This window comes from Python bivittatus, unplaced genomic scaffold (genome assembly GCF_059951505.1).
Source record: "Python bivittatus isolate LINGU-HERP-01145 unplaced genomic scaffold, Pbiv_v1 ctg000410_np1212, whole genome shotgun sequence".
Classification (NCBI taxonomy): Eukaryota; Metazoa; Chordata; class Lepidosauria; order Squamata; family Pythonidae; genus Python; species Python bivittatus.
The window spans coordinates 13,700,055-13,712,412 of NW_028277067.1; the positions used below are offsets into that span (position 1 = coordinate 13,700,055).

Genomic DNA, 12,358 nt, shown 5'->3' on the forward strand with positions numbered 1-12,358 from the left:
CATGAGGCACTGCATCTGGTCATAAGTGCAAACAAGTTGCCAAGTGCCTAGATCGCAACCGTGTGACCACGGGGGTGCTGGGACAGCTGGAACTCCAAGGACCAGTCATAACCACCATTCGATCAGCATTGTTGTAACTTCGAATGGTCGCTGAACAAAAGGTCACAAATCAAGGAGTACCTGTACTCTGATAATAATCCCAACAGCAGTCCTGCTGGATTAGGGCAAAGGTCCCACAAATCCTCCATGGTATCTGGTGATAGTATCTGCAGTAAACTATCTCTGGACTTGGAGATTCTATTTAGTTCTCATTATCTTTGATAGACCTATCATTCACAAATTGATTGAACCACCTAATGTTGGCTTTAAGTAGCAATGGATTCCATGAGCCTATTAACAAAACAAGCAAAGTATGTCAAGGCTTTCTTCTACTGATGGGATAGGGCAAGGCATAATTCATCATCAACAGTAAAAAAACAAAGCAACAACAACAACCAGGCTGCCATCATAAACTGGAAAGTAGAGAACCATGTAACTCCTATCATGCTAATGAGCATTCTCCAGGAACATTTGGTTTGCTTTCACCAAAAGGATAGATTGAACTAGTCAGACTTTGATTCCATGAAAATGCTGTACAGTGTATAACCATTATTTATCACTAATCTAGTGAGACACAATGGATTGAGTATCCATTTACCCAGAACTATTCAGTACCTTCACTCAAGGACAGGATTTGGGGAGACCTCTGTTTCAGACTTAGCTGGTTGTACAACATCACAATACCCAGAACACCCACTTATCAATTCTACTCTACCCCCAATATGCTTGTTTCCAAAACCAAATGCCCAGTTTTTCAGAACTAAGACAGAAAATCCCTCATTTTAAAACAAGTAAACAAAACAAATAAGGCTATTCCAATGCGTAGCAATATGCAGACTTGTACTGTTGATGCTCTCATGAGAACTGAGCATTACTGCAACCTAAATGTTTTAACTATTTTACATTACCTTGGTATCCATCATTCCCTCTGTGACCTCACCCATTTCCGATAAGATAGCCAGTGCCTCTGGGAGCCCATACTTTGCCCCAGTTTTGGGTTTATCACTGCAGAACTCACTCTGTCAAAAAGAAATTGCCATGTTATCAGGTACATCTCCTAGTCCCTGTACAGTTAAATGCCCAATCAACCTAATCTAAACTCTGAAATTGATTTAAGATCTCAATAGCTAGAGTAAGAACATGCTCAATCAAAAGAATGACAGCTGCACAGAAAGTATTTGCTGCCTTTAAGAATTTGTGAGATGTTCTAAACCTGGAACAAAAGACCTCACATTCCAGCACAATTTTTCATGTTTAAAAAAACTGATTACAATAGAGGTTTTAAACTCCACTAGAATTAATACATATTTTACAAAAAAAAAAAAAAAGCAAGATACATATTCACTGAAGCCCCCCAAAACATAAAAAAGCCCTTCCATCCTGGGCCCTATGTCCACAGAAGCTGTAATAATTTTTTTTAAAGTATCACCCCAAGCCACACAATGGTGCCCTGCTCCGATTTAGTTGTAAACCTAGTTAACTGGACTAACATTGCAAATTAGACTTGTCACAAACTAGAGAAAGATGGCATATAAGAGCGTAAGAGAAAGATAAGACATATGAGTCAGAGCAATCTGCCAATGGTACTAATGTAGCAATGAACCTTGATATATAAATATAGGTAGTCCTCGGGTTATGTCCATTTCTTGAGCGACCGTTCAAAGTTACGATGGCACTGAATGAGGGAGACTTATGACCAGTCCTCAGAGTTCTGGCCATCGCAGTGTCCCTGTGATCACCTGCTTGGTGCCTGGCTCATGATTACGACATTGCAGCAAGCTGCAGTCACGTGATCACGATTTCTGATATTCTCTGCTGGCTTCCACAAGTGAAGTCAATGGGGAAGACGGCAGGAAGTTGGAAGTCACAGTCACATGAGGTCCTTACTTAAAAACCTGTGCGGTCCTAACTTAACAATGGCTACCAAGACTGCTGGAACTGCTGTTGCTAGATAGCGTAGTCACATGACATCGCACTTTACAATCGTCTTGCTTAGCAATGGCAATTCTGGTCCTAATTGCAGTCATAAGCCGAGGACTGGCCCCCGTGGTGAAATACATTGAGTAAATCCAGAGATTGTATCCAATTAATTATGAGAAGGCAATGTATTAAGGCAACATATAGTTAAGATCCTGGACCATTTGTAAGACTTCATATAATATGTGTTTTAAAATCCTCTCCTTCTCCTTCTCCAACTACCAAGTTCTTTAAAATTCTTCCCACAGCCCCAGTACATACCAGGTCCTGCATTTCCTTCTGAAGCCGTACCAAGGCTTTTCTTGTCCCGACAGCAAACACGTAGGTATCCATATCATCATCATTCATAGTAACTTTTATTTGCTGAGTAACAGATGTAATAATAGGCACACATAGGTTATTTTGCACAGGAAGATCCACTAGTACGAGAACAGTACTGAGAAAAAACATGAAGATCTGATCATATGCCAAGAGCATAAAATGACCTTGGTAGCAAATGTCCATTTAGCCAAGAACAGGTCATGCTTGAGGAGAGCCCCAAGATTATTCTGAGAATCTCTAAAATACAATAATTCAACTGTACAGGTAGTCTTTGACTTATGACCATTCGTTCAGCAACTGTTCAAAGTTACAGTGGTGCTGAGAGAAAGGATTTATGACTGGTCCCCAAAGTTACAGCTGTTGCAGCACCCCCAGCCACGTGATCAAAATTTGGGCGCTTGGCAGCCCGCCTACACTTATGACCTCAGAAGCGCTTCAATTCCCTCCACCCGCCTATCTCCCCCCATCTATGCCCTTTCGGCCCCCTGCATTTCACGGCCCCTGCCACCCTAGCTGACCTTTGCTGTCTTTTTGCTCCCACTGCTGACCAAGCATGTCTGGCCTGGCCCTTCGCAAGGCAGCTGCTGGCCACACAAGGCTTTCTTCCCAAGGTTGTGCATGGCGGTTTCCTTGTGAGACCTGGGGAAGATGGCCTCACGTGGAAGTGCAGGGTGGCAAGGGTGGCTGTGGCTGGGGCTTGGCTAGGGCAGCTGCAGCTTCCCAGAGTACTGCAGTTTTGTGCCATGCAGCGGGCCAGGGCAACCAAGGCTTCCAGGGGCAGCTGTGGCTTTGTGCTGCACTGTAGCTCTGGGCACACCAAGAAGCCCCTGAGCTGTAGCGTGGCAAGCAGCCCCAGGGCCACACAGTTCTGGGGTTGCTCGTTGCCCCACAAGACAGGGTACAGGGCAGCCAAAAGGGCAGAGATGGGGGGAAGATAAGCAGGTGAGGGAAGTTGAAAAGGAGGCAGTCCCTTACTTTACCAAGGCTCGGGACTGGGAGGGACCAAGCCCGGAATGGCTTGGGATGGGTCCTCAACTAACGACCAGAATTCAGTTAATGACGACAACAGGGAGTGGCAAGATTGCCATCACTAAGCAATGTGGTCATGCGATGCCGCACTTTATGACCGCATTGCTTAGCGATGGAAATTCCAGTCCCAATTACCGTCATAAATCGAGGACTACCTGTATGGGATTTTCCCAGTAAAAGAATAGCAACCCCAGAGCTCCCTAAAATGGCAGAGAAATAGGAGATACTGGCAGGGCAGTTTCTCATCTCATGTATATGGTTATTCATATTTTAGTAACTGGAAGATAATTTGGAGTCATTCTATATAATATTATTATAGTGTAGTATATTATAGTATACAGGTAGCCATCACTTACCGACGGTAATTGGGACCAGGAATTCCATCGCTAAGTGACACAGCTGTAAGACATGATGTCATGTGACTGTGTTGACTTATGACAGCAGTTCCAGCAGTCCCAGTTGCTGTCCTGTGGTCATATGATTGCTATTTGTGACCTCCTGCTTTCCATTGACTTTCCTTGTCAGAAGCTGGCAGGGAAGGTTGCCAAGTGCCTGAACCGCAATCATGTAACCATAGGGATGCTGCAATGGCCACAACTATAGGGAACCATCATAAGTACCCCTCGTTCAGCGCCACTGTAACTTTGAAAGGTCACTGAATGAGTGGATGTTAACCAAGGACTACCTGTAGTATTATTAGGGTCCTGTATTGTTGCCTACTCTCATTCACAGTATACTATCAGAATAACTTTGGCCATTTCACAGAAAGAAAAGTAACAGTCTCCAATATATGCATATAATTGTTTCTCCTACATTTATTTTGGTGCAGACTGATACAGTGATAAAACCCACATGCTTTGACTCTCTGAATTCCTGCTCAGACACCCGCTGCTTCTGGGATCTCAAAAGAAAATGTCAAAAAATTAATAGTCTATTTTTGCAGCCATATGGGCAACAAATTTGTGAAGTTTTATAAGAAAAAAAATCAGAAAGCAGTGATTCCTACTGTGAGGGTGGAAGTATCACATATACAGAGTTATGGTTTTAATAAGCTAATCAACACAGTTTTATGAATATAATTCGCTAAAGCTATTTTTTATTATAGAATTAACACATACCACTTGGTCACAGGCTGGCCTCATCATGCGTGCAAGAACATTCAGCAAGTCTTGTCTCTTGAGAAACTGAAAAGTAAAAAACTTAGCGTAGCTTGCCATGTTTGCAAAAGTGTGAGGACTTCTCATCCCCCTAGAGCCCCCTAGCTCAATGAACATTACAAACTTCTCTACATTAAAAATATCAAATCTGTGCAAAAGACACATCCTGAAGTTTATTTTGGTTGCTGATTTTACTATGTTTTGATGCTTCTTTTCTTTCTTCACAGTACAAGGCAACTGACATACGTTAAGGACCCAGATAGTTAAAATCAACTTCTCTAGTCCAGACATCAGACAGATCAAGATATGCTTAGATTCAGCAAAGGTGCTGTACCATGTACTCCCAGACTATATACTGGGTCTATATACACTCTCCATGCCTAGAAAAGGCTTGAAATAAACAAAACCAGAGTACAAGATTTTGTCTTAGGACTCTGGCATCACACTGCCTTTTCCCATGGGAAAATGGGAGATGGGGAACTCCCATCTTGCTAGGTCATTGTAATGGTACTGTATGTGGGAAAGAGCATCTTGGGAGATGGAGCAAAAAGATGCTGTCTAGGGAACAGTCAGATAAGAGAGGGCAGAGCCCACAGGTGGATAGTGGGTGGAGCAAGAGCCTCAGAAGGGACCCTCCCTAGCTTCTCAGGCTATAAAGAAAACAATGGGAAATTTGTACTTTCAGACTTGCAAGATTCTTTTAATGTAGCTTTACAATAAAGTAGAATTAGCTCATCTGGTCATGTTTCCTGTCTGGTCTACCTGGGAAGGCTGACAGTCATTCCTTCTTATCACTTCCCTTCAGGGAGGAAGTAATGAAGTGTGATAGGGGATGTAAGTTTTATTTAATCAGTTTCCATGTTCTTCATGAAAATGGGGGTGGGGTAGGAGAAGTGCTCTAAGCAGTCAGTTCTTCAGTTTGCTTTACAACAACCTGCACCTAACACATCTGCCCAGCTGTAATCCCACTTTGGACTATAGTCACCAGATTGGACTACAGTAGTGCAGCAGATGTGGGAGTGCTCTGAACACAGTTCAGATATTGCAATTCAGATACCTTTGCTAACTATGACTAGTTATACAATACCAGTGCTTTGCCAACTGCACTAGCTCTCTCTCATTCCAACACAAAGCTCAGCCTTGATCACTGAAGCCCTTTACAGTTTGTACAGGGTATTTATTTATTCAATTTATACGCTGCTGAATCTTTAAGACTAATGCTGTACTTGACAGCTCACTTTATGAGCCTACAGTCTGAGATTCTCAACACAGATCCTGGCAGATAAAACCTTGGCTTTCAGAATCTTGTCCTCAGAAAGCCTTGTCTGTCATCTACTCTGAATTTTTTTCCAGTGTCAGTGAAATAACTTCTTCTGATTTCCAACGTTTTAAACATTTCTAACATTTTAACATTGCTGCAACACAAACATTCATTTCAGGTTAACTCAGATTTCCTTTTTCAATATAGAGAAAAGTAATATTGCTGCTATTTCCAAACAACTGGCATTCAAGTAACCTTGCTAGTTTACTGCAAGATAATGAAAGTCCACTGGCACATTTGGAATTTCTTATACCTTGAGTTGGATAAGCATGCCCTCACAACACACTCTACCGGAACACCACAGATTATAGATATGTTCATTCTCTTGGTTCAATTTGCCCGTACTTGTGGCTTCTTTGTTCGTGCCATCATCACCTTGAAAGAAAGGGCATGTCAATTAATGGGCATTTATTATTTATGCTGGGCTACCACTGATGACATCCCAGTGCGAGCAGGTTATTGCAATACACCCTTTGTGATGGTATGACGTTGACTGCCACTATCCTTTATAGTAACTGTTTCTCTCTTTCACTTTGCTCTGCCTCTTATTCCTTCTATAATCTATAGTCTATAATGTCTGAGCAATGTTATTCCAATTTTGCCATTTCTATCTTCCATTATTCCCTGTTCAATGTCTCAGTTCCTCCTTTTGCTATCCCCCCAAACTAGTTCTCTCACGCTCATTCATGCTGATTCCATACATTTGATAATTCAAGTCAAGCAGCAGAAAAGCTCTGAAGGAAATTTAAAGACTTGATTAATTCTGCACACCAATTAACGTTCTCTGTTTCTAAGCCCTCTGCCTGGATAAGCTACACTATCACATATAGCACCCTGAGCAGCATTAATGCTAAGAATCCTTGGACCTTGTCTGTAATTTTGTTCCCATAGGAAAAAGTAGGGAGAAGGTAAGGATAAATCATAAACCAACTTACCAACAAGTGCAAAGTTACTTTCAAGCAGCTCTCGATGACTACTGAACCAGGCCTGAGCCAGACGATTGTTCTTATTCTTTCCAATGATATAGTTCATGATATAAGCAAGGAGTCCTGTCACCATTAAAATTTCCATGTAGTAACTCTCCCAACTATTTTGAAGATGGGCAGGGACCTGATGAATTTGAACCTTGTTAAAAGTAATTTCATTTAGGGGAAAAAAACCCATTCCCAACCCAAACTTTGGCTTCAAATTATAATAAACTTTTAAGGTTTTATTCATTTAGCAATCAACAATTCTAAACTCCAGGCACAGAGAAAATACCAAATCATCATAATCTTTTCTTCTCATAAACTTATTCTCTTCTGGGTTTTTTTTCCTATAATTCTTTTCAGCAGCTGGGAATGCTTTTTTTAAAATTTATCTGATTTTACTATGTCATTCAGTTCATATTTATGATTTACTATAATCCCACGAGGCTTTATAGCTAAATAGCAATGTGTGGATGCTTGAAGTCCAAATACATAGTGACACTATTAATGTGTCTACATCAGTATTTACCAGGATTTAAAATTACCCATGGAATAAGCCCACTTCCATCTGCCAGCTCCATCCACCAACCAATAAAAGTCTATCAGGAAAAATTCTGGTGCTTTTGAAGAGTTTGGGCAGAGGAAAAACATAAATTAGCATGAATACACACACACACACACATATATGCACACAGGCCCTTTGAGGGAGGGAGGGAGAGAGAGAGACTCCATTCAGTTCACAATAGAGCTTAATCTAGGACAGAAACATTTGTGATTGCAGCCTTAATTATAAAAATTTAGGAGAAAAAGTATTACGAGACATTAATTAGAGACTACATCTAAAATCTCATAATCTTCACTTACATCAACAATGGTAATAGGATCTTTATTTTTGCCAAGAGATGCATCAGGTTTTTCTTCATAACCTTCAAATTCTTCATCATCATATGGCTCACTTTCTGTATCACCTTCCTACAATAAGAAAGCAAAATGTACAGAAATATCCATCATTTCAGGAAAATGAGACACTAAACACCTTTCTCTTTTAAACATTCAGCTATTCTCTGCTTTTCCTATTTTAAAGACAGCATGTAAATCTCTGGTAACTGATAACTGATTCAATCACATGGGTGAAACTGATCAAAGAGTGATGTATGCACAAAAAAATTGGCTATGAATACAGCTGAAGATGAAGCACATCAATATGAATGCCCATGCAAGAAAACGTGGATATGCCAAGGACACATCAGCTAATTAGGATTTCCTACTTCAGCATAGGTAGTCACTGAGTGATTGAACACTGAAATTCAGCTCTGTAAGACTACAAGAAGCCATCCAGTGATATGGTATCATATGAGAAGGGGTCTGGCCAAATGTTTTTGGACCCTTTGTTTACATTTTCATGGTAGGAATGGAAGATAAACCACTCCCATTTCCATTCTTGTGTGCTTCCAATCTCTAACACCCCAAAGTAATCTTAAATTATGCCACCAAAATTTGGCAGCAAAATGATGAAATTTTGCCATTTCAGATGTGGGGCTGGGGGATGTTAAGGATGAAAATAGGATCAGCTTACTTCCCAGAAGCCTCTTTTATTCATTACCTCCCTTATTTTTGAAAGCAAACAAAAAACTACAGTGAAAAGTTGCACAGCCAAAATTATCTATTTTGCTTCAGAATTTCAGTGATATAATCATAGGCTATTGGAAGATCATAAATTGCACGTTGGAAAGTTGTACATAGCTCACAAGCTGCTCAGCTGTTTGAATATGATATACATGATGCTCTGGCCTGGTAAATTCAGCTGCAATGCAAAAAAGAAATACAAATTTGCAGTATATAAATTACAATCCTATTAGCTAGAAGCATGTGACACTGAATACAGTGGGATCGTCTCCTGAATGATCATGTATAGGATCGCTCTGTAAGCATGGAAAAGTCTGCTGCAAAGTCTATATCCAGTAAGGCTGAATACTTGCCAAATTGCAGGCAAGATCCAGACAGATCTTAAGTATGTGCACCACACTCTGTTTACCTACAACAGATATATCAACCCACAACCTACATATGGTCTCCAACCCCCAAGATTGTGCCATCAGAATTCAGCAGAGTTTGCTGATTTTTGACACCCCTTTTTCTTACATGAAATAAGCTATACAATAGTTACATTAAATCTCTGGTAAACCTAAAGTATCTATTTTGATTTTTTTTTAAATCTTACAACTTCCATTAAAGAGCCAAAAATCTGACCCCCATTCCTTTGTTTATATCACTGCTGTTCTTCTTGCAGCCCTTGGAGCCAAAAAGATAATTTTTAAAAATATAGCTTCTGGCTACAAATATTTTGCCCACTCCTGATTTATAGGTTGAAGGGCATGTGTGTGGAGCTATCTGCTGCTCCAGAATTCCTTAGATTACAATAATTATGTATATAACAGGTGGGACTACAAAGAATATAGAATCATTTCCATTATAGCTCCAGCATCCTGTGATACTCTCCAAAAGTTTCCCTGCCATTTTTTTTTAATCAAAAACTTTATTTTGCCAACAAAAGTGGCTGATTAACACTGATGCTATCTTGTTTCCATGTTTGTTTTACTTAGTCTTAAGCATGTTGAGCTTCGTAGAATGGCTTAAGTTTTTTAAAAATATAAATGATACAAGAAACTTGTCTACACATATATACAAATAAAAGAAAATACAAAATAACTGGGTTTCCTATTAGTCAGTCTTACAATTTTTATCTCCTTGCACCAAAAAAGACAAGCCCTTCATCTCACATCACCTGTCCATCAGTGTCCTCAAAATCAAGACCTTCATCTTGTCCTTCAAGTTCTACTGTGGCTTCCTCCTCTTCCTCTTCTGCAGTAGCAATCCGCTGGGGAGATTCTGTGGCTTCAGTCACATCTTCAAACTCAGCAAAGTCATTATCATCATATTCCACTAAGTCATCATCATCAAACTCCTCAAATTTGGCCAAAGAAAGACCCCATGGGATAAAGAAAGCAGCCACGAAAAACCACCAACTTCTCATTGTTGCTGGGGGAGAAAAAGCTCAATAAATAAAAAACAGCAAAGGCACAAAATCTTTCAAGTTCAAAATATTTATTTTCTTCTGATACAGCAGTGTAAAAATGGGTAATTACCTGTCAGTTTGAAACAAATTAGAAAAAGAGTACTGTATCACAATTTGTAATTGTGTGTCATCTTGCATAGTATTTTCAAAAATATAATACACATCCAACAAATCTAATCAATGTAATAACAATGATAAATTAGTATCACAAGTTTCCTCCAGGAGCTCAGAGTGGCGCATCTAGTACTCCCTCTTCCATTTTTCTTTACAAAAACAACCTTGGGAGATAGGCTGGATTGATAGCAAAATGAACTTTCAGTGAATTTGTTATTTATCATTAGCAAGCAAAACTTACAATAAAATGTTGCAAATAGCCTCTTCCCAACAATAAGCTATCATTCCATGGCCACTAAGTATGTTCTGCCCTTGCTTGGACTTTTCCTTTTTTCCCATAAAGATTTATTGAAGTTCTACCTCTCTCCAAGTATGAATAAGGCTATACTGCCTATCTAAGGAACAGTATTTGAACCACTGAGTTCACTATGGCAATCTCCCAAGTCAGTATCTTTCGGATCCGTTCAACTACAACTCCTGGGATTCCCAGCTGTGTTCAGCATCTAGAGAGAGCCAGTTTCAGAAAGGCTGCTGTATAGGATAATTGCTAGCTACTCAGAGAGATCTTTTCCACAAATTTTCCACAAATTTTCTAAAACCATTTAAATTAACAGGAATTGCAATAAGTTGTGAAAATAAACCCCAATAATTAATTGTGCATTTCATAGAATAAATACTTTATTTTAGCCATCCTGAATTTACTCTAGCATTACATGAAAAGACAACAATCTCTCTGTAATAAGAAGGGCAAGATGTGACCTTCCAGGTGTTGAATTCTGGAAGTTCTGGGCATCTTTCATCATACTTGGAAGATCATATTTTTGAGAAATCCTCCAATATTATTTGCTACTAATTAAAATGTTCAATGTTGAGAAATAAACTTTTAGGACAGGAGCGGCAATAAAGGACCCAAGAACTTTTTTGTGGCCCTGAGTCTCCCTCTAAGTACAATTATCCACACACTCTACTCATTGTGTCTCTTCACAAATACTAAATGCTATCCCAAACAAAAGTCAATAATTTCAATGATATGACAATCCTTCCTGCACTTAGTGCATTGTTTCTCAAACTTTCTGCAATTGTGGACTAATAAAGAAAATTCTGGAACATGAACAGATCACCAGACTAAAGCAACAACCCCTCCCTATTATTTCATAAAATAATGGGAATTCATCAGCTAAAATATTACAGTTGCATTTGTGAATGTCTTCCTGTCTTCTCCAATTTTAAAGACCTTTCTAAACAGAATTTTGTAGCAAAATCATTAATCCAAAATTAACTACTGGTGGGCTGATGTGGTGAACATGGATAGGCAAGGGCCAAGGCAGCAAACAGCTTTAGTTAGTGAACAAAGGAGCAGCTGCAATGGACAACTGATATTGCACAGATCAGTTTGAGAATCACTGTAATAATATGCAAGTCCTGCTCAGTGTACAATCTTGGACTTGGGACTATTCTTTCTAAACTACATTCAGTGACTTATTAATCTTAATCCACATTTTAATTTAACCAGAAAGGTAAAGAATTCTAGAACTGCTAGTAAAGCTGCTGTAGCTCAAGGCAAAATGCTTTATTGTGTTATAATCATTATATGGCAAATTTGCCTACCTTGCTGCTGCAGTACACATGCTGTTGTCTGAGGCAGTAGTTCAAAAACAGTATTTCAATACAAAACCTTCTATCACTGGACATTATGGACGGATATTACTATGAACTATCAGTATCTCCTTTTGCACCACTTCAACCTTCCCTTATTTCATAATTATAAGGAGTTACTCCTTAGGAGGTTTCCTAATCTGGGTTGGGCACTCTAAAATTAGCATTAGAGTGGTCCCTCTATCTTATCTGTCATTTAAGTTTTTATGATCAGGGAGATACACAAGAGGAACCCGGAGAAGAATTTGAAATACTTTCCTTGAAATGCCAAACTAACTCAAGTGGGCAGATCAGCAGATGTGTTACAAATAAAATAATATGGTTCGTATCCCAGATTCTCTGTTTTCCTCACAATTGCCTTATGAAAAAGGATAAGCAGAAGAATTAACTAGTCCTAGGGATCATTGAAAGAAATGTGTGGTTGATCTGGGGTTTAAATGATGCTTGTTGTTTATTTATCCACCTCTAACCTGCCTTGTAGCACAATACAGGCATCAAAAATAAACAAACATTAAACAGCTGGCTGTACATAATGGCTATCTTTTGAGCAATGAAGGAGTTAGAATTCTATACAACTAAGCCTTCAGGATATGAACCATTTAAAATTGAAGAGACAACCACTAATTGTGTGCATTTAATG

At 39.4% G+C, this 12,358-nt stretch overlaps 1 protein-coding gene across 3 annotated transcripts in view; it reads right to left on the reverse strand.

Moving 5' to 3' along the window:
* CCDC47 (coiled-coil domain containing 47) overlaps window positions 1–12,358 on the reverse strand; it is a 28,176-nt gene that overhangs the window by 12,407 nt on the left and 3,411 nt on the right. For all 3 annotated transcript variants that reach the window (XM_088143523.1, XM_088143524.1, XM_088143525.1), the window contains exons 2-8: window positions 9,658–9,911; window positions 7,737–7,844; window positions 6,840–7,014; window positions 6,158–6,279; window positions 4,545–4,610; window positions 2,338–2,439; window positions 1,008–1,118 (exon numbers count right to left, since the gene is read on the reverse strand). In XM_088143523.1, coding sequence (XP_087999649.1) covers window positions 1,008–1,118; window positions 2,338–2,439; window positions 4,545–4,610; window positions 6,158–6,279; window positions 6,840–7,014; window positions 7,737–7,844; window positions 9,658–9,906 — 933 coding nt within the window. In that variant the 5' untranslated portion in view covers window positions 9,907–9,911. The remainder of the gene's footprint in view (window positions 1–1,007; window positions 1,119–2,337; window positions 2,440–4,544; window positions 4,611–6,157; window positions 6,280–6,839; window positions 7,015–7,736; window positions 7,845–9,657; window positions 9,912–12,358) is intronic.